The sequence below is a fragment of the Nylanderia fulva genome, unplaced genomic scaffold (assembly GCF_048542155.1).
Source record: "Nylanderia fulva isolate GAGA-0341 unplaced genomic scaffold, ASM4854215v1 Scaffold87, whole genome shotgun sequence".
NCBI lineage: Eukaryota > Metazoa > Arthropoda > Insecta > Hymenoptera > Formicidae > Nylanderia > Nylanderia fulva.
Genome location: NW_028190993.1, coordinates 91,597 through 117,789, shown reverse-complemented (window position 1 = coordinate 117,789; position 26,193 = coordinate 91,597). Strand labels below are relative to the sequence as shown.

At 30.6% G+C, this 26,193-nt stretch overlaps 5 protein-coding genes across 8 annotated transcripts; 2 read left to right on the top strand and 3 right to left on the bottom strand.

Annotated features, from left to right (window-relative positions):
- The first annotated feature begins 866 nt into the window (after window positions 1–866).
- On the top strand, window positions 867–4,511 carry LOC146719769 (lipase 3-like). 2 transcript variants are annotated; one of them, XM_085489547.1, is made up of 5 exons: window positions 867–992; window positions 1,818–2,061; window positions 2,617–2,775; window positions 2,906–3,133; window positions 4,228–4,511. In XM_085489547.1, exons 2-5 carry the CDS (start codon window positions 1,828–1,830, stop codon window positions 4,402–4,404), a joined length of 798 nt encoding a protein of 265 aa, XP_085345673.1. In that variant the 5' UTR covers window positions 867–992; window positions 1,818–1,827; the 3' UTR covers window positions 4,405–4,511. The 2 variants fall into 2 exon arrangements, with proteins under 2 accessions (XP_085345673.1, XP_085345672.1); XM_085489546.1 differs by having other exon boundaries at window positions 934–992; window positions 1,798–2,061; window positions 4,183–4,511.
- Window positions 4,512–7,258: 2,747 nt separating this feature from the next.
- LOC146719768 (dynein light chain roadblock-type 2-like) lies at window positions 7,259–8,953 on the bottom strand. The gene is made up of 4 exons (XM_085489549.1): window positions 8,528–8,953; window positions 8,151–8,306; window positions 7,689–8,023; window positions 7,259–7,615 (listed from the first exon to the last, which is right to left on the bottom strand). Exons 3-4 carry the CDS (start codon window positions 7,744–7,746, stop codon window positions 7,404–7,406), a joined length of 270 nt encoding a protein of 89 aa, XP_085345675.1. The 5' UTR covers window positions 7,747–8,023; window positions 8,151–8,306; window positions 8,528–8,953; the 3' UTR covers window positions 7,259–7,403.
- Window positions 8,954–10,090: 1,137 nt separating this feature from the next.
- On the top strand, window positions 10,091–11,581 carry LOC114944414 (uncharacterized). Its single transcript, XM_085489548.1, has 4 exons — window positions 10,091–10,416; window positions 10,557–10,909; window positions 11,100–11,402; window positions 11,480–11,581. The coding sequence occupies exons 1-2, from the start codon at window positions 10,117–10,119 to the stop codon at window positions 10,581–10,583; spliced, it is 327 nt and encodes a 108-aa protein (XP_085345674.1). The 5' UTR covers window positions 10,091–10,116; the 3' UTR covers window positions 10,584–10,909; window positions 11,100–11,402; window positions 11,480–11,581.
- LOC114944410 (G protein-coupled receptor Mth2-like) lies at window positions 11,110–20,466 on the bottom strand. 3 transcript variants are annotated; one of them, XR_014926343.1, is made up of 8 exons: window positions 20,407–20,466; window positions 20,079–20,133; window positions 18,216–19,555; window positions 17,515–17,593; window positions 16,765–16,967; window positions 16,490–16,649; window positions 15,722–16,079; window positions 11,110–11,281 (listed from the first exon to the last, which is right to left on the bottom strand). XR_014926343.1 is itself a non-coding variant. In XM_085489528.1 (7 exons), exons 3-7 carry the CDS (start codon window positions 19,243–19,245, stop codon window positions 15,827–15,829), a joined length of 1,725 nt encoding a protein of 574 aa, XP_085345654.1. In that variant the 5' UTR covers window positions 19,246–19,555; window positions 20,079–20,133; window positions 20,407–20,466; the 3' UTR covers window positions 14,607–15,826. The 3 variants fall into 3 exon arrangements, 1 of the variants encoding a protein (XP_085345654.1); XR_014926342.1 differs by lacking the exon at window positions 11,110–11,281 and adding an exon at window positions 13,324–14,312; XM_085489528.1 differs by lacking the exon at window positions 11,110–11,281 and having other exon boundaries at window positions 14,607–16,079.
- Window positions 20,467–20,508: 42 nt separating this feature from the next.
- On the bottom strand, window positions 20,509–24,659 carry LOC146719767 (uncharacterized). The gene has a single exon (XM_085489554.1). It carries the CDS (start codon window positions 24,657–24,659, stop codon window positions 22,140–22,142), a length of 2,520 nt encoding a protein of 839 aa, XP_085345680.1. The 3' UTR covers window positions 20,509–22,139.
- Window positions 24,660–26,193: the final 1,534 nt, after the last annotated feature.

Below are 26,193 nucleotides of genomic sequence, written 5' to 3'. Positions count from 1 at the left end.
CCCGATTTCGACAATGCCTTCTGCATCTTACCTTGTTTGAGACATTGTCTATTTCTTTCCCTCAATCGGCTCCGCCCCTTTTCGCCTCATTTATTTCCCCTTTGCATTTTTTTTTCCTGTTTTCTGATCATACCATGATTAAACCGAGAAGGTTCTCCTGCAAGCAACTCATGTTGCCCCGAAGATGGTTCTCTCTTCGTATTCCTCGTATTCCGGTGGCCCTCCCCCCTCTGTCTACGTTGCTTGCCACCCGGTCTGTCGCCTTCCGCCGCCTGGATCATTCTTGGCCAGGCCCGCCTCGGTGCCCCTCTTTAATCCCTCCGTACACTCTCCCCCCCCCGCACCTCTATTTTGATACTACCCAATTTTCCTTTCCCCCGGGTCGTCCCCACTCCACCCCGGGTGATCCTGTCTTGGTTCCAAACTTCATTTTATTGAACTGTTGTTATGCCCACGGCCTCCATTTTTTTGGTGTCACACCAAGTACGTATTAATACCTCCCCTCCGACTTTCTTTCGTTTTATCCCATTTATTTTAATACCACACATCCAACCAACCTTTATTTATTAAAACCGACACATCAACTATTTGGCTCTTATTAACACGTAGAAATTTAGTTTCTTTTAATTAAAATCCTTCTTATTAATTTATTAAATGTATCATATATTTAACGTTCTATATTATTTATTTACAATTATTTATTTAACTTATCAGATAATATAATGATTGAACTGCAATTCAATTTGTAATTTTAATTTATAATTATTAAAAAATATTAACACAATAAATATATGAATTTATATATGTAAGAGAATATTATATGAGAAAATACAAGTTATGTAATAAATTTTGCAAACAATGTTTTTTTGCATTCTAGCTTATCTATTAGCGGATCAAGGATATGATGTTTGGTTAGGCAATTTTCGTGGTAATACCTATTCAAGGGCGCATATTTCTCTGTCTCCGTTGGAATTAAAATTTTGGGATTTTAGGTACTAACATAAAATAAAAATAATGATGGTTTGAAAATGATGAATTTATACTGATGTCGCACATTTAATTTGGCATCAAACAAAGTAGAAAGACTTATATAATATGCTTATACTTATATAGCCTATAAAGTCTAATAAATATAAATATATTTAACTTTTTTAAATCACTATTGTGTATGTAGGTACATATTTAATAATTTTAAAGAACATTTATCCAGAAAGACTCTTTATACAATAAATATATACAGAGTATATTCTTTCTATATAAGTAAAGACGCAAACTGATACGAGTGTCTTTTTGTCAGACATAAATATACTTTATGTATATATATATATATATATATATAAAGTATATTTAAATGTCTGACAAAAAGACACTCGTATCAGTCTGCATCTTTACTTATATTGAAAGAATATACTCTGTGTATATTTATTGTATAATTAATACAATGTAATTATATATATATATATATATATATATATATATATTATATATATATATATATATATATTATATATATATATATATATACATATATATATACATATATATACAATATAATATTTTTTAAATATATTATATTTTTTAATATAATTTATCAAAATTTTAACACAAAGAATCAGCAAATCTGTATTGGCAAAACAAAGATATTTTGGAAATAATGTATCTTCAGAAATTTTGCCATAAAAAAAATTTATTTTTTGACAATAAATCAATTTATGTAGTCCATCTATGTAAGATACACTACTATACATATACATTTCTATGTATTTATTATTTATATATATTTTTTGTGACGGTAAGGTAATCAAATGTTTTACCAGCTTTCACGAAATGGGTATCTATGATTTACCCGTGATGATTAAATTTATCACAAATATGAAATCGCAACCATTGCACGCGTACGTTGGTCATTCGATGGGTGCAACCAGTTTTTATGTAATGGCATCAGAGCGTCCGGAAATCGCACGAATGGTGCAAAAGATGATTAATTTTGCGCCGGGAGTCTTTCTTGACAAAGTAGAAAGTGCATTAAAATATATCAATCCTTTCTTGAGAGAATTTAAGGTAATATAAAATATGCAAATATAAATTAGAAAATTATTTATTATTTATAGTAATTATATATTATTAAATTAAAAATTAATTTATTATTTATTATTATTAAATTGTTTATTATTAAGTAACGTATTAATAATATATACTGTTCAAAACAATGTCCCTTTATTGTCGAAACAAAAAATCTATGAACGTCTCTTTAATAGGTAATATCTAATGTTTTGTAATTATCAAATACGTAAAAAAATGTTGCGACAACAATGTGTTTAAAATTATAATTTAAGAAATATATTTTTTATATTTTTACGATTTAAAAAATAAAACTTTTATCTGAAGTTTCAAAATTAATATACAATAAGATAACATTTCCAATACATTGTTACATATACATATATCTATACATTTATATATGATTAAATGTATAAGCAGTTTTTTATTTCTTAAAACTTTATTTTTACTATAAAAAAATACAAAAATTATATTTCGAATTATTTTTTAATTATTATGAATTAGAAATACATATATATGTATTATATCCCAAAAAAGAACTTATTCTCATTATAGATAATCATGCGGTTATTCTTTCACGACGAATTATTGCCGCAAAATGATTTTTTGAAATTTACTTCAAAATATATCTGCAATCGAAATTTCACCACGCAACAGTTATGTACCAACATAATATTTTTGATCTGCGGAAGTGATCCTGAACAATTTAACTACGTATGAGTAATGATTATTCTGATCGAAATACAACACCGAGTTGAATTTTTGATCGTGGCATTTCATTATTTTAAATATAATCATGCTTCAAATTAAACTTTGTCTATATGTCCTATTATTCTCTATTCAGACTCTTCTACCTGTAATCCTGGGCGTCGATCCAGCCGGCACCTCGACTAAAACTTTTCTACATTTCAATCAGATAAACCAGGCAAGCAAGTTTCGCCAATACGATTACGGTCGCGAAAAAAATCTGTTGATGTACAATTTGCCGGAACCCCCGGATTATAATCTAGCAAATACCACATTACCTATCGCATTGTTTTATGGTCTTGGAGACTTGATAGTTAACATCGTGGTAAGTAACAAAGAACTACTTGTTCGAATAAAATTTATAGCAGAAAGAGAGAGAGAACAAATTAATTTTAAAAAATTATTTTTTATATTTTGTTGTCTGTACACAGTTGAAAAAAAATTTGTGTTAAATTTAACAGATATCACATGTCCACAAAAATTTTTGTGTTAATTTCACAGAATATGGATATATTAAATGAAGACAAATACTGTGTTAATATTTTAATACAAAATATATGCAAAATTTTAAGTAATTTAAAATAAATTTTCTGTAAAATTGACATAGTTTTAATGTAAAAATATGTTAACTTTAGATTTTATCATCCCTACTTATATTATAAAATAAAAAATGAACATTTTATTCTGTAAATTTTTACAGATAATTTTTGTCACTAATAAAATAAAGCATATTTATTGTTTAAAATTGAAAATAGATGCACATTGTGTTATTCTTATATCTTATAATAATTTTAATAATTTAATAATTTAACGTGAAATCAGCACAAAGAGATTTAAAATGCATACCGTTACTAATCATTTCTCGCAAAAAAAACGAAGAATCTCTACACAAAAGGATTCATGGACGAAACATCAGACATGAAACATTGCGAAACATCAGACATGACACATTGTGACACATTTCTAACATTATAAATTTGATAGGATATTAATGTAATGTAATAGCGTTTAAGATATGACTTGATAATTTATGTAACACTGAAAAAGACTGCGTGCAGTCGAAACGTCTAGATAATTCTTTTATGTAAGATTCGATAAATTTACGGTTTGTCCGATTCGATTGATATTTCTTCGGTTTGACAATGCTTGTAGAATATATTAAATAAATTTCTAATTCTAACATTCTATTTAATGCTCGTTATACTTTTACTATATTGATTGTTTTAATAATTTAACTTATAATAATTTCAATAATTTAACATTTAAGTTCAATTAACACAATAATATGTTAAATTAACATTTGTTCTTAAACGTATTTAACAAAAATATTTTAACCGTTTTTAACAAGAAAACACAAATTTTTCTATTTTGTAGAAATATGAAAATTTTCTGATAATTCACAAGATCACTTTTTTCAAGAGTGTCAAGAGACTCTATCGCATATTACCCAACGTAATCGACTTATATGAAGTGCCATGGCGCAATTTCAATCACGTCGATTTTATATGGGCCAAGGATGCTCCAAAACTCGTGTACGAAAGAGTTATCAAGATTATGAGAAATGAGAATATAAATAATGTTACATCTACAAAATAATGTTACGTCAATAATAGAAATAATAATTAATAAATAAATATTTGTATTGTACTCGCTATTTATTGGAAAGTTATTAATAAATAAACCATTAAAAAATAAGAATATTATATTGTCAATTACTTGTAACATTCAATTTAATTTAACACGATTTATTAATATATGTTACACGCATACATTTTGTAAATTTCTTGCCTTGCATTTAATTTCCCGCGACTTTTATCTTCAATATATCTTTTTATTTAAAAACTTGAATACAACGTAATGTAATACCATTAACAAAAATTATCCATTGCAAACCCATGTACAATAGAATTGTATGAAAAATTATCGATTATAAACCCATGTACAATCGTAACAAAAGTAATGAAATAAAAAAAATTGCGCCAAGTGAAAGTAGAAACTTGTACCAGTGGAAAATTAAAGTTGCAGACATATATAGAGTCGTATAATGAATCAATAAAAATTTAAATTTGCAAATGTAAAATTGTACCATAAAAAAACTTATCTTTTAAAAAAAAAGATAAACAAGATGCCAAGTCCATGCGCCATGTGAAAAAGTGTTAAACAAAAAAGTATTTTTAAGTAAAAAAATCTATCAATTGACAAATATTTATGTTCTAAAATTAATATCTCTACAAAAAGTAATGTCCAATTATTGCGCGAATAAATAAACATTTTTATAAAAAATTAAAATTTAAAAACTTATGCAAATTTAAAATTAATATAAAATAAAAAGAAATAAAAAAATTTTAGTTAAAACAACTGGGCGCGCTGCTAAATAATATTCTAATGATATTAAAATTAAATTGTTACTTTTAAACTCATTGCAGCGCGCCCAGTTTTTTTAACTAAAATTTTTTTATTTCTTTTTATTTTATATTAATTTTAAATTTGCATAAGTTTTTAAATTTTAATTTTTTATAAAAATGTTTATTTATTCGCGCAATAATTGGACATTACTTTTTGTAGAGATATTAATTTTAGAACATAAATTTTTGTCAATTGATAGATTTTTTTACTTAAAAATACTTTTTTGTTTAACACTTTTTCACATGGCACATGGACTTGGCATCTTGTTTATCTTTTTTTTTTAAAAGATAAGTTTTTTATGGTACAATTTTACATTTGCAAATTTAAATTTTTATTGATTCATTATACGACTCTATATATGTCTGCAACTTTAATTTTCCACTGGTACAAGTTTCTACTTTCACTTGGCGCAATTTTTTTTTTATTTCATTACTTTTGTTACGATTGTACATTGGTTTATAATCGATAATTTTTCATACAATTTTATTGTACATGGGTTTGCAATGGATAATTTTTGTTAATGGTGTGCCCTTAACTGGTCGCCTTTTTTTACCTTTTTTTAAAGGTGAGTTTTTAGAGATTATATCATTCATTTTTGTATATGATAAGCATCTTTAAATAAATAAGCAAATTCAATTTTTCTGGCATTTTCTTATTTTAGGTACATATATATCCAATAATTAATATACAAAATTAAATATTATTCATCACACACTTTGTATCAAAATAATATATTTTTTAAAATTTATTTTAAATTTATTTAATCATTTTTATCATTGTGATTGTAGTGGCAAGGATTTTATTGCTCAGTGTCATTGCAAGCATCTGGCCTGTATATACCATAATATATTGTGTAATACATTGGCTAAGTATGACAATATGGATTTTGATAGATTCCCATGGAATATTGGAATTTTGTCGGACTTGCAGTCATCCACCACATATGCAGCCTACAATTAACGAACGCATTTATTCCATATTATTTGCTTCCGTTATTGGCATAGTGCACATTTTTATATATCTCAATGCTGTAGATAGCAAAACATTTTGAAAACATCTATCTTTCTATGTTATCTGCTTTTTTGAAAATATTGCAGCAAATTTATTATGGCAATATGCTTGTCCTCCTGCAGTTAAAGAGGCTTAGTACTTTAATATAATCTTTATTATTTGTATCATTTCCTTTTTCTTGGGAATTACAGCAATGCTTTTGTACTATATTGTCTTGCATCCCTCAAAAAGACAACATACTTCAAACGCACCAGTTCAAGCAATGTAACTTTGATATTTATTTACTTTAAAAAATGAGAGATAAATTATACAATATGCAATTAACCTTATCTTATGACTTTTATAAATCTTATGATAAAATCTAACTCTCTCTTAATCTTTATTATGAAAAGAATCTCGGTATTATATGAAATAATTTCATTGTATAGTTTAACTTTCAACAATTTTACAAAATAAAATAACTCACATTGTATTTCTACCATATATTATATATAAAAAAAAGATAGGTAAATATAAATAAATAAATATATATTTATGATATACAATAAATAAATATATATTTATATTTATATATATATATATATATATATATAAAATGTTGGATTTTTATTATATATATATAATTTCAAAAAATCTTTTTTATATGCTATTGAATTTTAATACATACAATTTTGATTATATGTATTTTAAAAGTATTTTTATATTATCTTAAAAAGACTGCATAGAATTATTTGTGCGACACTCTTATATGTATGTATAATTAATAGGGACCAACTACACATTTTTTTTCCACTGAATAAAAACAATCTCAATATTAAAATTAAATTATAAAAAAGATACTGTGATATTTTATTGATGAGAAATGTACATTTATAATTGTATTAAATACAAAAATAAACATGCCATGAATTACTATATATACATATTTTCATAATTATCAAACTTAAAAATATAATATTGTTACCAAAGAAGAAAGCACTATTTAAAAACTCTAAAAGTTCATAATTTGTTAAATTAGTAATTAAATACTGCATTTTGTATAATTTTTAAGCTTTATTCTTTTATTTTTCTTTATTTAATTGAATAGATATTAACATCCACAATGTAGCATACAGATTAAATTAACAACCAAAGAAATAAATCTTAACTTTGAAATATATTTTTGTTTCTTTTAAATATCAATCAACTGGATTTTGTACTACTATTAATATGAATTCTTTATCTGGTGCCATCATAATTTTATGTTTTTTGCTACGTATGCGCAAGAAAGTTAAATCATTTGTTGGATTCAAGTCACGTACGACAGAACGAGCTTTATCTGACAATTGACTTATCAAACCTGCGTATTGAACTGTTGTCGTATTATCTAATGTTGACTTTATAGGAATACCTAAAACAGATATAATTTTATAAATTTTTGTTTACAACTACAAGTAAATCATGTCAATGATCTCATGTAATACCTTCTGCATTCACCACTATTGTTCCAACTACCCTTTTATGAGACTGAATTTGTTTCATAGTTTCTTCAACCTCTTATAAATTATTTCATCGAAATTTATTAATAAAATTTTTATTTTAAATATTCCAATAACGGAAGCAAATCATATGGAATAAATGCGTTCTTTAATTGTAGGCTGCATATGTGGTGGATGACTGTAAGTCCGACAAAATTCCAATATTCCATGGGAATCTATCAAAATCTATATTGTCATACTTAGCCAATGTATTACGCAATATATTATGGTATATACAGGCCAGATGCTTGCAATGACACTGAGCAATAAGATCCTTGCCACTACAATCACAATGATAAAAATGATTAAATAAATTTAAAATAAATTTTAAAAAATATATTATTTTGATACAAAGTGTGTGATGAATAATATTTAATTTTGTATATTAATTATTGGATATATATGTACCTGCAATAAGAAAATGCCAGAAAAATTGTAAAATAGTTCCTATAGCACTGATATTAGATTTATCTTGTTAAGCTAATCGAATGCTGCGATGATAACTAGCCATTGCCCAACCCATGCTCACAAGTGAGCTGATAATGCTACCTGCTTGATGTACAACTGAAAAAAATATAGAAGCTAATTAAGAAAATTATTAAAAATATATGCATACTCATACATAAGCATTTATATAATTGAAATATTATTGAAATAATAGCAAAATATCTGATTTTGTATCACAGACTGTAAACTTGCACATAAATTATTATGACAATAAATTTGCAAATAATAACATTAAAATTGAATGTAAAAATTGAAATTGAAAATTGAAAATATCTAACCCCGCACGCTGTCAATATAGCGGAGGGCAACTATCGCCGTCTGTTGTAAAACGTGCGAGATGGACATTTCCAATACATGCATCTATTCATGTGTTGTGTACGTGTGATATATGTGTGCGCATGTGTTGTATACGTGTGAATACGTGTAGCACGATACTACTATGTTTGCGTGGTCGATGATGATAATAATAATGATGATGACGGGGACGTTTCTTAAAAGAAATTTTTCATATTTCGACTTTGCAATTATATATCTCTGCTTACAAATCACGTAGAGCAGAAATAAAGACACTTTTATTATATAATTCAAACTCAATCTATCGATTAAGTCTAGTATAAACTCGATTGCTTCAGCCGTTATTGAGAATTCGAAATATTATAAAGACTCAAATGTCCGACTCGCGTTAAGATACACGGTGTCTCGGCTACGCCCTTAACTGGTCGCGAGACACTACCGTGTCTCTTGATAGTGTAAAAATAAAATTGTCAAAAAGAACAGTGACTAATTAATATTAATTGATATACAATAATAACATTTATATAAATGTTATAGATAAGATGTTAAATATAATTTAATTAGTCAAAAATACGTTTTTGTGTAAAATAAATAATAAAAATCTAATCAAAATTATAGTAATTATAAGTTGTCCATCTCTAATGTTGCGTTTTACGTATATTTTTGTTTGAAGACGCTTCTAAATTTATTTTGCGACTTATTTAAGTCACGCACATATTTGTTGAATTTTATTTCGCTATTTTCTTTAGACTTTTTTCGTTCTTTTGTGATACATAATAAAGATTCAAATAATAAATACACACACGTGTCCAAATAATAAATAAATGATTCTCAAGGATATACACATATCTCGAATTTAACACATATAAAGTCGTTTCAAACTTAAGTTAAACGGATGACAGTGAACAGTGAAAGCCGACATTCGCCGTTGAATTATTAAGTATTACAAGATAATTTTTAGAATATACCCTATTTTATTCTATCCACTCTGTGTGACATTGGATTACAAACAACTAAGCTATTATAAATACGATTGAAAATGCATCTGCGACTCACCGATTAATCATTATTATATCAACAAGTAGACGTCGAGAACAATTTTAAAAAATTATTTATAATTTTGTTAATGTCATTATTTACTTATATTATTATATAACTATATAAATTTTTTCTGACATTATGATGCATAAAATGAATTTTGCTTAGTAAATTTATACTCTTTTTCGTAGAGATTATTCTCATTTTATCATTTATAGAACAATATATATAAACTATATTTATACGAAATGTCGTTGTAATATACATTTTATACGAATTGTTCTATATCGCTTCAAAATTTATATAAAATATATAAAATTTATTTAATAATTTTATGTAAAATTATATATAATTTATCAGTATTATTTATATTTATAAAATTTACATTACAAATTTATATATAACTTTATATTGCTTCATTTTTATTATATATATTGGATTTATATATAATTTATATAAACTTATATAAAATTTTATGGTGGAACTAATTCTATCTTTCTTATCTAATAGAAATACAAGAAGAATAAATGACGTCATGTCGCCACCCTCGCCAAATTGTTTTATAAACAATATCCTCGCATGTTCGAAAAAGGAAACTTTGACATGGGGCACCAAGAATTCCATCGTTTTTTCCAGACAGAAGAAGGATCAAAGTGGTCTACAGTATTTGCTAATTAATGATGCTTTTAAGAATACAATGAACTCATTAGCATTCTGTCCTAATGTCGATAGTCCAGACTGTCCAGAATTACTAATTTCTGGTGGTGATGAGGATAACGTCAAAATTTGGAATGTGGATACGTTAAAATTGGTCTCCCAGTTCTCGTTTAAGGATGTAAGCAAAACGTTGCAAAATAAAGCTAAAGTTTTGTACATATAGTATATACAGTATCTTATTTAACATTATAAAAGAATTAATTCGCTTATTTAAGAAATAATAATTTCTAAATTATTAATATAACTATTTCTTTATAGAGTAAATCAATTATAGAAGTTGATTGATCAGTCAAAGATACCAATATTGTATATGCAATAAATTCAGAGGGCTGTTTAATGTATTGTTACATATCATATCAGATGTCAAAGATAATATCTCTAGGCCAGATAATTCCTACATGTTTGGCTTCGTGTCCCCACGACTCGAATCTTGTAGCGATAGGTACCAAAAGTGGATTAATTTATATTGTTCAAAAAGAAACAATATTATATAAATTGGATGGTCACGATTAGAAAAATATAATCAGTTTATCGTGGTGTCCTTCGGATATGAACATCATAAATAGAAATGATAAAAGAGATTTACTTTTAGTTTCTAGCGCAGAAGACCGGTAAGATAAAATTCTCATAATATTTTCATGTGCTCCATGTCTCATGAATTGAATTAATTAAATATCTGTACATATTATATCAAAAAAAAGTAGAGAACTTATAAATATATTATTGCCTTTATCTTCATATCATTTTCATTTAAAATATTAAAATGAGGAAGCAATTAATAGCCAAAATTCTTTACTCTAGATATGTGATTATTTGGAAAGCTGGCGGAGATGGTAAACGCGAGATTTTGATAAATATGCCAAGTTCGCCATCTTGGTATAATAAACACAAACGCATTTTAATTTGGATTGCAGTGTGTTTGGTGAAGTCAGTAGTGCTTTTAATTTCCTCTCCTTGGGGTGAACTTTGGTCTTGGAATCTTTCTACAAACAAAAATAAACTTATGTATAAGCTGTTCCATACATATCACAGGAAACCATTGTTTTCCATAGTCGCTCTATCCAAAAATGATTCAATATCCGTCAATGGCAAAACAAAGTTCGAGTGAGTAAAGATTTTACGATTGTTTTGACGTGACATGTAATGTAAAATAATGAAGCTCCGTATTAATTACACTTCAGACTTACGATTTGGACTTACGCGCAAGATCGCTGCATTATATGTTGCAAAGCAAACAACAATTCTAAATCAGCGGTCCTGAATTATAAGACCTTTAAAAAAAGGTAAAAAAAGGCGACCAGTTAAGGGCACGCCATTAACAAAAATTATCCATTGCAAACCCATGTAGAATCCTATCCTATTGCAAACCCATGTAGAATCCTATGAAAAATTAACCATTGCAAACTCATGTAGAATCCTATGAAAAATTAACCATTGCAAACCCATGTAGAATTGTATTAAAAATTATCCATTGCAAACTTATGTAGAATCCTACATTGCAAACCCATGTACAATAGAATTGTATGAAAAATTATCGATTATAAACCCATGTACAATCGTAACAAAAGTAATGAAATAAAAAAAAAATTGCGCCAAGTGAAAGTAGAAACTTGTACCAGTGGAAAATTAAAGTTGCAGACATATATAGAGTCGTATAATGAATCAGTAAAAATTTAAATTTGCAAATGTAGAATCGTACCATAAAAAAACTTATCTTTTAAAAAAAAAGATAAACAAGATGCCAAGTCCATGCGCCATGTGAAAAAGAAATAAAAAAATTTTAGTTAAAAAAACTGGGCGCGCTGCTAAGTTTCAAAATTACAATGCATCTTAAAGTAACATTAATTAATTTAAACACAAAACATATTTTAACTGTAATGAGTTTAAAAGTAACAATTTAATTTTAATATTGTTAGAATATTATTTAGCAGCGCTCCCAGTTTTTTTAACTAAAATTTTTTGATTTCTTTTTCACATGGCGCATGGACTTGGCATCTTGTTTATCTTTTTTTTTAAAAGATAAGTTTTTTTATGGTACGATTCTACATTTGCAAATTTAAATTTTTACTGATTCATTATACGACTCTATATATGTCTGCAACTTTAATTTTCCACTGGTACAAGTTTCTACTTTTACTTGGCGCAATTTTTTTTTATTTTATTACTTTTGTTACGATTGTACATGGGTTTATAATCGATAATTTTTCATACAATTCTATTGTACATTGGTTTGCAATGTAGGATTCTACATAAGTTTGCAATGGATAATTTTTAATACAATTCTACATGGGTTTGCAATGGTTAATTTTTCATAGGATTCTACATGAGTTTGCAATGGTTAATTTTTCATAGGATTCTACATGGGTTTGCAATAGGATAGGATTCTACATGGGTTTGCAATGGATAATTTTTGTTAATGGCGTGCCCTTAACTGGTCGCCTTTTTTTACCTTTTTTTAAAGGTGAGTTTTTAGAGATTATTGGCATAACGCTATATCCGCGGAGCAGATAATGTGGCTGTAAAGGTAGTCTGCAGTGCAGCTAATGTGGACGTAGATGTTGATTGAGATAATTGTCTAATATAAAATAGAATTTAAAAATTTAGTTTAAAAAGCTGTTGCATATATAAATAAAGTTTATTTTTTCTAAATTTGGAATATGTTTAATTAATTAATTTTTTAAGTCTATGTTTGATAAATTTTTTAAGTCTGTATTCAATAATTTTATTCATTTGATAAATACATGTATGTCTTTATTTTGATATGTTTAATATAATTAGAAATTCATTATTAATTAAATATGTAAACTATAAATTCATATATAATATTTGAAAATATATGTGAATATTTAAATTTTTATCTTCTCCTTCCTCTCCTTCAATCTCTTTAATATCAATATGTGTATGTGTGTACACGCGCGCACATTTGTACGTATTTATTTAATTATTGGATAGTTGAGAGTACTTAATTGATAAAAAATTATGACAATAATAATCCTTGTTTTTTTTTCTTATTATTTACTCAGATTTTTTTGTCTATCTTATAAGATAAACACTTTAGAGATTGAATATTTCAAGTAAACTAATTGTAAGTAAATTTAACATTAATGCATATAGATGTTTAATCATGAATGTACTAAATAAGTACACAAGACGAACAATGAGTGAGTGAGTGAGAATGAGAGAGTGTGTGTGTGTGTGCGTGTGTGTGTGAGAAAGAGAGAGAGAGAGAGAGAGAGAGAGAGAGAGAGAGAGAGTTAGCGAACATAACCCCGCACGCTGCCGATCATGAATGTACTAAATAAGTACACAAGACGAACAGTGAGTGAGTGAGTGAAAATGAGAGAGTGTGTGTGTGTGTGCGTGTGTGTGTGAGAAAGAGAGAGAGAGAGAGAGAGAGAGAGAGAGTTAGCCAACATAACCCCGCACGCTGCCGATATGGCGGAGCGCCACTATCGCCATCTGTTGTAAAACGTGCGAGATGGACAAAATTACCACTACATGCATCTTGCATGTGTTGTGTACGTGTGATATATGTGTGCGCATGTGTTGTATACGTGTGAATACGTGTAGCACGATACTACTATGTATGCGTGGTCGATGATGATAATGATGATGATAATGATGATGATAATGATGATAATGATGACGGGGACGTTTCTTAATAGAAATTTTTCATATTTCGACTTTGCATTTATATATCTCTGCTTACAAATCACGTAGAGCAGAAATAAAGACACTTTTATTATATAATTCGAACTCAATCTATCGATTAAGTCTAGTATAAACTCGATTGCTTCAGCCATTATTGAGGATTCGAAATATTATAAAGACTCAAATGTCCGACTCGCGTTAAGATACACGGTATCTCCGCTACGCCCTTAACTGATCGCGAGACACTACCGTGTCTCTTGATTCCTACGCAAGGAGCCTTTATCTGCATGGCAGCTTGTGACATCGATACTTCGCTTATTGCACTTGGAGTTGGAGACGAGATGTTACGCCTGTTGAATTTTCCTGCTCAAAACGTAAAAGCTTTTGATATTATTATGCATAAGCTGATTGTAAAAGACAAGATAAGAGCGGTAGAATGTTTTTTCAAATTAATTATTTTGAAAAATTAAAAATATTAAATAATATATTATGTAAATATTACTAATACTATTGAGTCACGCCATAAGGTATACCCATTGGGGAGATTATTGTATTATTACGTATATAATTTTATAATATAATATACAACAATATATATATAGAATCAAAAAATATAAATAATTAAATATTATGATAAAGCAATTGTTTATATTATAATTAATTTATATTCGCATTTAAAACAGCTTTATTTTATCGGACATATCATATTACATTCTAAGCATTATTAGAGAAGTAATTAATATCCGCAAAAATCTATAATCAAATAATTGTAAAAGAAACATTAATTTTTATTTATATTCCTGTAGCCCCTATTCATACTTCCAATAATTAATACTCGCGTTTTAACAAAAATTTATAATTACGATACAGTTTCGCGGCGATTATATTTACAAAAGTTTAATAACCATTAAATGTAATAATTATAGCAAATTATGATACGATACGAGATGTCGTTTGAAAAAAATTTGACAACATACAAAGTATCTCGCACTACGACATTACTGTTCGAATGTCGGCGTGCGACTGACACATATGTAATTACATTTTAATTGTAGAAGTTAATATCTTATTAATTATTTTTCCATATAAAATAGTTTTCGCATATCGATCGCAAACGTAAAAAAGGAATTTGACAGTATGCAAAGCGTTTTACTTATGCGTCTTTTTTAATCGTGTGTCGAAGCTCGACTGACAATAATAATGCACTTTTATTGACAATACCAAGCTGGATTACTATATGCTATTCACATTTTGTTACCGAAATATTTTAATTGCAATGTTATGACATGTATGAAAATATATATAAATGTAAACGGAATATTAAATAAAATTATTTATTATATTAGTGTTAAACGTTTAGCATTTAGCAACTATCCTTCCAGGAATTAACAGTTTGAATGTTATTGAAAATAAAATTAAGTAAAATTTAAAAAATTATTAAACACAAGAGTAGACATTGACGCACATGTAACGCGCGCTTTTGTTGATCCAGTTCTATTTAAAAAATCATGTTATTGACACTGTGTATTGTCACTTTGGCTGTTCGATTCGTATTATGCGTTATAATTATAATCGTGCTGTTGTCATGTAACAGTTTGGCAGTTGAGAAAATATAATTATTTAAAATTACAATTATTAAAAAGTTAAATCGCACACACAAATTATAAAATAAATCGCAGAATGGCGAGCGCAAAGCGTGCGTTTATGTATTATCTGATATATTAAATTGCGATTAATCGTTTGTTCATAAACTGCGATAAAACATATTTTACCTAGTGCAATATTAGATTTAATCTTCTCGGACAAATCTTTCGCGTAACAGTTTTCTTCTCCACAAGAGTTTGACTTTTTTTACATAGACTCCTCAGTTGTGATATTCAAGACGATGTTGCCTTTGTTTCGTATCCGAATCGTTTCATTAACATCAATTTGATCTTCTTCTTCCACACAAATATGATAAAGTTGCAGAAACAGTTCACAATATCTAACAATACAATGACATATAAATAATAATTATTTACCAAAGATAAAAATAATTTATTAGTAATCAAAAGTAACATTGTAAACAAAACCCAGTTTATGGCCACTAAAATAGACATTACGATAAATAACTGCATATATAGTTTAAACCTGAAACAAATATATATATTAATATTTAGTCATTTTTCAATAATAAAATAAATTCTATATATATCATATGTTATATTATTAAATTGAAAAATAATGGAATAAATTACAATCTTAAATAAAGGAAAAAAAAGAAATAGTTGTTCAATGAAATTGTTTAAAAATGTGACTTATGTGACATAAATGTATGTTCGTTAACTTTATTATCACTATTTGCGACAATTCGAGAATTACAGACCTTCTCGGAAAGACACGATCCAATAAGTTAAATTACTGCAATAAATGTTTTTCTTTTCTTATAAATTATGTAATTACTAGTCAGAAAGAAGAAAAGAAAACAAAATAGAAAAAAAACGAATACAGTATATTGCTTTCAAATTTCAAATACAACGCAAAAATGTCAGCATATTCACCATTTTTTATTGTCATTATACCGCTTGCTTTCCGAATCTGTTAGACGTAAGTCTGTATTTTTTTCGTAACATTTGATGTTCAGTGCCGTAGAAATGGATAAGCAAACAGTACTAATGATACAGACAGTTTCGATCCAGAACAAATACACCACATTTTGAACTGTAAATATAAATTTATTATTATTTATTATTATTATTATTTATTATTGTTATAAAATTTTATACAGTTTCACACACTTTTAAACATAGCATTAATACATTTATCTGAGACGTACGTTTACCATTATACCCGCAATTTGCCATCTGGAATTCTGGTCTCAAATTTACTGGTATATACTCAGAAACCAAATCCACGATGATGACACACACAATACCAAGTATAAATGGGCAACCGTATGCAAAAATCACATAATACAGCAACTTCTTTTTTTCCGATTTTTTCTTCCGATTGACATTTTTTTGTAACGAAGAGAATCCTCTACAATTTAGGGTATATGTCATATTCAACTAAGAATAGATAAAGAAATCTCAATGTAGAAGAGTTAAATTAATGTTTATTTTCGATCAAGATTTTTCTCAGGCTTACTCAATTATCATAAAAAAACAGAATAATATTGTATAATATTTAGAAATTGTTACATATTTGCTTATAAATATTTTGCAAACAAAGATAATATAAATTGTTATTTAATTTTAAAATACAAAAAATATTTATATCAAAAAATTAATTTGTATTGCCTTATTTTATACATAAAAAAATGATTAACGCGATATAAATATCAAGCTTGTAAAATGTAAAAAACGTTCATCAAAAAGTTACATTATTGCGAATTAGACTGTGTTGAAATATTTTAGAAATATTTTATAAATTAATAATGTAATATTTATTATCCAATATAAGCCATTTCTAATTTCAAACGTTTACGTCAATATAATAAAATATTTGTTTTGTTTATAATATTATAAAACAGTACAATCAAATGAAACTTAGAGGCAAGTCAAATAAAAAATACTTGGTAATTTACCTGAATGTCCGCCACATATTAAAGCTCATGATATTCATCCAGAAGTAACTCGACATAATCCAAAAATATCCCAAAAAAGCTGAAAAATGAATAAGAATAAAAGATATAATAGAAAATATACAATGAAGAAATTCAAAATTTCCACGTTTTTAATTTTCCATTTAAAAATAGATTTACTCTGCTTCTTGCACTATAAGTTTATAATATTTTATAAATACTGATGCTACAGATATTAAAAATTAAATAGTATTTCAAGACATAACGCTAAAAATTCTGAAACAATATTGTATATATGTATAAATACATATATGAAGGTACATACACTGTAAAAAAATATGTAATATATTACACAAAAATATGTAAAATTACATAAATAATAAATGTAAAATTACATGATAAATAATGAAAAAGTAAAGATTTCTATTATTTATTGTGTAATTTTACACTTATTATTTATGTAATTTTACATATTTTTGTGTAATATATTACATATTTTTTTACAATGTATATTGCGGCAAACTCGGATTAGCTATTATTAAAGTGCATTAATTTAATTAATTTAATTAATTATTAGTCGTCATATTTTTGACAAGTTACATATTCAAGTTATGAAAAAGATTAATAAATATGGAAATATACATTATGCTTGACTATTGATTGTATATAGTTATATAATTTATTGTTAGATATATGTACTGTACCAAGTGTAATACAGACGGGATGCGACACATCCGCTCCGTAATGCATAATCTTTACAAAATCAATTACGATTGCGATGGATGAAGTGAAGCTATAATTGCACAACATGAAGCCATGCTCATTTCGGAGTTCTGGCAATATGGAATACACTAGAAATATCGATACGAGAAATAATAAACATATTAATTTCACGCTTGCACATATCTTAAATAAACGAATTGCCGAGCGAACCGTTGGTATGGCCTCTCTCTCGTCCTTGAAAATTTGAACAGCAGTTTCCGAACAAAAAGTCACATCAAACTTATTCCCCCATTTCCAGATAAAAGCGAGACAATATGACGTCGATTTAAGTAATGTTTTAGAATGAGATAAATAAATAGAACCGTTGGTGAAAATCTTATAATCATACGGATATCTGAAACGATGCATCTCCAAGCACGAATCGTAGACGGCATACTGGAACAATTCGTCCACACTTTTATTTTCGTTCTCCATTAAATTGTTTGTGGATTCGTATACATTCGGAAGATTGTATTTAATTTTTTTCGGAATGCATTTGCTGGTTTTCCATCTTAGGGTGTCGCCAAGAGGACAGCACAGCAGAATGCAAGTAACATTATGGCACATTTCGTACGGAACGATGTTAATTTCTTTACTCCCTTTGAAATTTTCACAGACACCATTTGACACGGAATCGTTCTTTACGATCAAATTTTCATAATTTTCCTGTGACGTGAAATTTCCTTCATAATTGACATTTGTCGAATGGGTATGAAAATTCATCCATATTTGGTCATCATTCTCAGGATTGTGAACATATTGCGTATTGTTGGCAAACTTATTTTCACACAAATCGTATCGAATTGTTTTTATTTCGTCGCTATAGATTATTGTAGAATCCGCGTCCTTCTCGTTTCGTACCGTCGAATTTTCTTTCTCTTCGTTGTCGATGAAACTTTGCTGAGATTTCGATGGCGAAATGATAAAGAGAAACAATCCGCAACACAAAAACGCGAAACTTTTTTGACACATTATTTTATATAAGGATATACTTTAGAAAAATTAAATAATTAAATCGATGCAAACTTATCAGCATTCATCGGTCCTCGCACATAGATTTCGAATGTTCAATAATTAAAATTGTCTATATTTTTATACATACTTTAGAGTTTATATTAATTGTGCGAAAGAAAGATGTTAATGCAAAATATACACATTTAATAAAATCCAAGTATCGTTTTCTTTTTGTGTTTTTCAACGGAATCTCGGGAGATTGTTCTGTGATTTTATTCTAGCACCATTAACGTAGAGGCGATTGGTTTCTTATATCTCGCTAGATTTACTGAAACATACATATATTATTTCACACCATATCCGGCTTTGACTTCTTTTTCTAAAAAGATGGAAGAATGTATCTCCACGAAAGAGAAGATGAAACTACCGAGGACGACGAGTTGTCGATCATTTTGCAAGAAAACATACACACGCACATTGTCTGACTACTACTACAAAATTATACACATATAACATTTACTTACATATCTGAGAAAAATAAAAAACGTTTATAGATTTTTTATTTAACTATTGACTCTATGAAAAACTAATATATTTGTAAACATACTTTTAATATATATATATATATATATTTTTTATATTATTAAAAATATATTATTAAAGAATTCATTGATATGTGGATATAAAAATTTTTTTTGAATAACAAGTAAAAATAATTCTATTTATTCCATGAATTTATCAATGAATACACATTCGTTAACTCTAGAGTACAAAGAAATAATTAAAAGATGAAATTATATATATATATATATATATATATATAATAATATATACACACAATATATACATACGTCCAATCAGCTCATCATTATTCGCCAAATCTTGTATTCCGCGCGTTTCCACTAGCTAATGTACGAAATATAAAAATTAAATATTATTCCAAAACCGGTTTAGATTCTACTTTTCTAACCTTAACATTTTTATGAAGACTTTATTTAATTAGGAATTAAAAATAGCAGTGACGTTGCAGTGCAGTTATTTAATTGAGAATTAAAAATAGCAGTGGTTCAAATGACGTTGATATTTAGTTTTTCGCTTTCGACTTTTGACGAAAAAAAAAAAATTTATCATAAACAATTCAATTGATTTTTTTAATAAGTTATTAAAACTAATAATTACTTGTTGTGTGCCTCGGGAGAGACACTTAAGGGTCGCGCCAAATTGGGATGGGAATCCGGGGCGTCAGGACTTGTCGGGTGTTTGTAGAGAAATGCACTACACTTTTTGTATTAAAATTCTTTATTCAATTTCAACCACTTGGTCTTTATTTTATTTCACTATCAATACACTGTAGCTTTACGAGTGTGCGGCACTGACTTTATATTACTCCGCGTATCGCGCACAACTGCGAGTCGATGCTAAGTGCGCGCGCGGTTAGCGAGATCGTGGTTAGAGCGATTATTTGTGTCTGCGACTGAGCGAGCTGTCGCGTCTCTACTCTCTTTTTATATCGTTGTTTTTTGGAGTTTTCCCGATCGGAAGGGGTGCCTGGCAACAGGTTTCCCCGGTCGAGAATCTAGGTGCAAGCGAAGCAGATTCAAAGTCCTTCTGCTTTGCTTGCACGTTGACCAATTTCTGTTCCGCGTATATCTCGCATTGTATGCGTTTTTAACGCGTTCATTATCTGTCTTAATTCTGATTTCGCGTATACCTCGCATCGTATGCGCTTTTTAACGCGGTCATTATCTGTCGTAATTCTGATTCCGCGTATACCTCGCATCGTATGCGTTTTTTAACGCGGTCAGTGTCTGTCGTAATTGCGGATGCAATACGAGTACCCATTTCTTAATATTAGTTAACTTTTAATAGTTATATCTATTGTATATCTTTGGGGGATATAACATCCCTCCCCCGTTAAAGAAGAAAAACGAAGGCATGAAGTTTTTCGCTTACAACTAAAGCTTACAAATGTTTATCCCGTTCACAATATAATTATAATCGTTTCCTATTTCCTAAAAACGCGTACTATTACTCCTTTTTATTTAATATAGATCTAGGTACATCCCAGTCATCGTCGAGTATCGTCACTCTTGGTCTTCTTTTAATGTCTTTTCTATTTTTTACCTTCCAAATTATAATGACAATGATAAATATTATAATTATGATTATTACTAACCCGCTCGAGGTCATGGGATAAATAAATTGTTTTCTTGTATAAAACTTTTGTTCATTATCCTGTAAATCATTGTCTATGTTGTTTATTTTTGTTCGTAATTCTATTAATTCTGCGTTTTAATTTGATAGTTTCCTCGTGAGGTTAGTCGGCCGGTATTTTTTATTATTAAATTTTTTTCTGTGTATCCGTCACATTTTATATTTATTTTTTCTTCCTTAGCTGTTGAGTACAACCATGTGTGTGTTTGATGTAACGGGATCCATACTGTCGTTTTCGTTTTAATTGTATTAGATGCAATGCTTATTCGCATTTGGACGATTTGTTGTGTCCTTACTGTCGCGCCCGCGCCCCTGTTGTGGGGCCCGAAATAACGAGGGACGAGTATACCCGGGCGTACGATATGGTGCTCCGGTGGGCGAATGTGTCCCGGAGGGCGGGTGAGCCGCATTCCTTGCACGTCACCCTCGATACGCGTACCGGTACGCGAGTGGTGCGTGAAGTGGTGGTTTTGGTGGGGGCGACCAGCCTTGATCGATTCGCGATACCAGAATAGGTAAGTCCCTAGTGTTTAATAAATAACTTTAATTTTGTCGTGTGCATGCGTATCGCTTTTTCTTCCCCCTCTTTTTTTCTCTCTTCCTTATTGTACCTTAGGCGTCGGAGGTTTTCTTTTCGGTTATCCTTGTTGTAGCGTTTCGTCATATATAAGCATTTTTTCACCGACTTCAATTTTGTTTTAAAAAATTTTTGTTGGTCTAGGTATCGTCCGATAAAAAATTCCTGGCGCGGTTTGTTCGGCTTTTATGATTCCTGCGATATTTTTAGTTACGGCGGGTCGGATATGTGATAAGCGATACTGGCTTACGCGTACCGGGGTCTCTATTTCCGAGTCTCCCTCGTTCCTGTCGCGTTCGGTCTCAGATTCGTTTTTTCGTGACCTATTCAAATTTCGGTTAATCGTTTCGCTGCGCGGCCGTAGTCGGATCTTCTCATACGGGCGCAGTTTTATTACCGCGTTTCCTAGTTGCAGCTCTCGTTTCCTATGGTTGCAACAAGCATTTTGTTTCTTCAGGAAATCTATTCCTATAATTCCGTCAAATTCCATCGGAAATTCATCTTTCACAACGTAAATTGCGTGTTTTATTTTGTTCCCATTTAGCTTAATGGTCGCGTACATTTTTCCGATTGTCTTTGCCTTGTGACCGGTTATTCCCACGAGAGTTATTTTATCGTTGTAAATTTCGGTCTCGCCTTTTAAGAGTTTCACTTTTATCAATGAAATCGTAGCTCCCGAATCGTAAAGCATATTTACTTTCCCGTGTTTTGCCTCTCGCATGGGCAGATTAATTATATTTAAACTCTCTTTCTCTCTCGGCGTTCGGCGCACGTGTGACATCTGATATTCCCGCGCGCGTGTCGTCTTATTCTTTTTCTCTTGTCTTTCGTCCTCGTCGCTACTTTGCTCGTCATTGTTACTGCTTCGCTCGGAATCCGTATCACTGTTTCTCGTTTTCAGCTTCTTACGACTTTTGATTACATTAACGTTACGCGATTTTTTATCACCGTTTATTCTATCGTGACTTGATGTCATTTTTAACCGTCCATTTAATGTCCAGCATTCTTCACGGTTGTGTCCACGTTTTTTGCAGTAATTGCAAAACTTTTCTGCTGTGATTACCCGATCTGACTTCTCGGGTTTCGGAAGCGCGTATTTACTGTTACGGCATTCTCGCTCGTAGTGCCCCGATTTTCCGCATTTATAACATTGTACAGCATTCTTTGTTGATCGCGACGGCGCTCCCTCGTAACGGTTTCGATTTGTGTAATTACTAGATCGCGTTGTAGTTGTGCCCTTTACTTTTTCTTCGGCGGTTGCGGCCGTTATTGCCTCCTGCAGTGTTTGGTAATTTCGAGAACGAATAAGAAGTTGTATCTCGTCGCGTAGTCCTATTTGGAAATTTTGCAAGCCTTGTTTTTGTATAGTACTTAGTATGATCCGCTTTGCAATGGGGGAGTGATCTTCTCCCTCCGTCATGGATTCATATAACTCCATAGCTAAGGTATCGACGCGCGTTCCGAAAGCTTGCGCGCCTTCATTCGCCTTTTGTTTTAAGGAATTGAACTCTATCTGCAAATACGTAGTACTTCGCCTACTCTGATATGTACATTCCAATTGTCGCTTGAGTTCGTGGTATGTCTGTATGTCTCGCGTTTGAAAATCTAACATTGCTTTGCCTTTGAGTTTCGTGCATAGGATAGCTCCCACCAATCCTCTTTCGTTAGCAGGGTGTATGTTTGTCATGGCGTATGTGAATGTGCTTAGGAATTCCTGTAATTTATGTTGGGCCGTCCCGTCAAATTCCGGGATCATTTGCCGTGCTTCTTTTAACGATAAAAAAGGCTCCTGCGGGCCTTGTCGATGTCTAGCGTCACTCTCTGTTCGTCCGTACACAACGTTATATTTTTTGTCGTCATTGTCGGGGTCTCGCGTTTCTCTCTCGCGGGTGTGTGTGTCCCGGCGGATTCGACCTCGTTCGTCCGCGTATGTGCTAATATCACGAATTTGTTCGCGCAATATGTCTATTTTCCTACGTAGTTCTCGCATGCCTCTCATTATCTCACGTAGCATGGGGTTATCTATTCCGGCCTCCCTATAATTAGGAGTTTCGCGCACCTCGATTTCGTCAATGTGTCTATCTATGTATCGTCTGGTATCGCGGGGGTTAGTTGTTCCTAGTTCGCTATTAAGTGGTGGTGCATGTACGTCAGCTTCCACCAGTCGAGTGTTGTCGCGAGCTATTGTACCGTGTAGACGGTCAATCTCGCGGTCGATGGCACCCTCGGACACATCCATGCCACCGTTAGGCGGTGTTCGCAGCATGTCCTGATACTCACTCGGATCGAAAATACTACTATCGTATGATGTAAGCAAAGATTCCCCGTGTTGTGACCCGTTGCTAGGAGTTCGTCTCACGCGTTCGTTACTTTCTTTTCTTAAATTTTTACCGGTGTTGGTTTCCCCTTCTTCAAATAAACTTTCGTCAAAAATGTTAAACGGAAATTCGCGTTCGGCTTTCCCGTGAGTATATGATTCGGAGTCGCTCTCTCCTGAATAATATGCTTCTAATTTTATCCGCACTTTTCCGAGGTTTTCTAAGGTTATCGGTAGTGCTTTGATTGATCGTGCGGCTGAGTCGCTATGTAACCACGAATTATTCGCTATTGCTTGTCGGGGTGTTTCGCTTTCCTCCGACATTCATGCAGTATGTGTAAAAGTTTGGTTCGGACTTACATTAATGTTACTATCGCTCGCTTGCTGACGCTGCAGATCATCGCTCGGCAGTGTTGATACGGCTGGCGGTCCGGTGTCGTAAGGTGATCCTGCGGGTCGCTGTACGGTGCGATGCGTTGTCCGTATTGTCGTAGGTCGCGTCCTTAGGTGATGGCCTACTTCCCGACGGCTGATGCGTTGTCCGTGTGGGTGTGTTTTTTTTTTGTACGTACGGCACGCTGCTGCTTATACGTCGGCTTCTGTTTTGTTTGTTTCCCGTCGATTATTATGTTCGACGTGCCTGCTTATTAATACTGCTGTATTTTTCAGGTCTTCCTCCGAGTAGTTCCTGACGGTCCTTCGGCGCAATCCCACCGCTGCCACCAAATTGTTGTGTGCCTCGGGAGAGACACTTAAGGGTCGCGCCAAATTGGGATGGGAATCCGGGGCGTCAGGACTTGTCGGGTGTTTGTAGAGAAATGCACTACACTTTTTGTATTAAAATTCTTTATTCAATTTCAACCACTTGGTCTTTATTTTATTTCACTATCAATACACTGTAGCTTTACGAGTGTGCGGCACTGACTTTATATTACTCCGCGTATCGCGCACAACTGCGAGTCGATGCTAAGTGCGCGCGCGGTTAGCGAGATCGTGGTTAGAGCGATTATTTGTGTCTGCGACTGAGCGAGCTGTCGCGTCTCTACTCTCTTTTTATATCGTTGTTTTTTGGAGTTTTCCCGATCGGAAGGGGTGCCTGGCAACAGGTTTCCCCGGTCGAGAATCTAGGTGCAAGCGAAGCAGATTCAAAGTCCTTCTGCTTTGCTTGCACGTTGACCAATTTCTGTTCCGCGTATATCTCGCATTGTATGCGTTTTTAACGCGTTCATTATCTGTCTTAATTCTGATTTCGCGTATACCTCGCATCGTATGCGCTTTTTAACGCGGTCATTATCTGTCGTAATTCTGATTCCGCGTATACCTCGCATCGTATGCGTTTTTTAACGCGGTCAGTGTCTGTCGTAATTGCGGATGCAATACGAGTACCCATTTCTTAATATTAGTTAACTTTTAATAGTTATATCTATTGTATATCTTTGGGGGATATAACATACTCAAATTTAAAACATTTTAGAAAAAATAATACAATAAAAATAGTACAGCGTAAACTAAATTATTGTAAGCATAGAAAATCTAAAATTTAAATTTAAGTAATGGTATAATAATCTTGTAGTTCTTTGGAGATTTTTGGAGATTATAAAATTAATAATAAATGAATTATAATAAATTACTAATTATAATTAATTAATTATAATTTATTTATTTACGAGGTCTTATCTACACCATTCCTTTAGTCAACGCAAAACGAGATCTATTATCGTATACGAAGTTCGAAATCTTTTAGATGATACTTAGAACAGTGACCTTGACCATATTTGTGTCAAGGTCAAGGTCAAGATCATTGGCGAGGTGTTGGTTAAGGTGAATATTGCACATTTCTTCTTAAAGATACATGTTG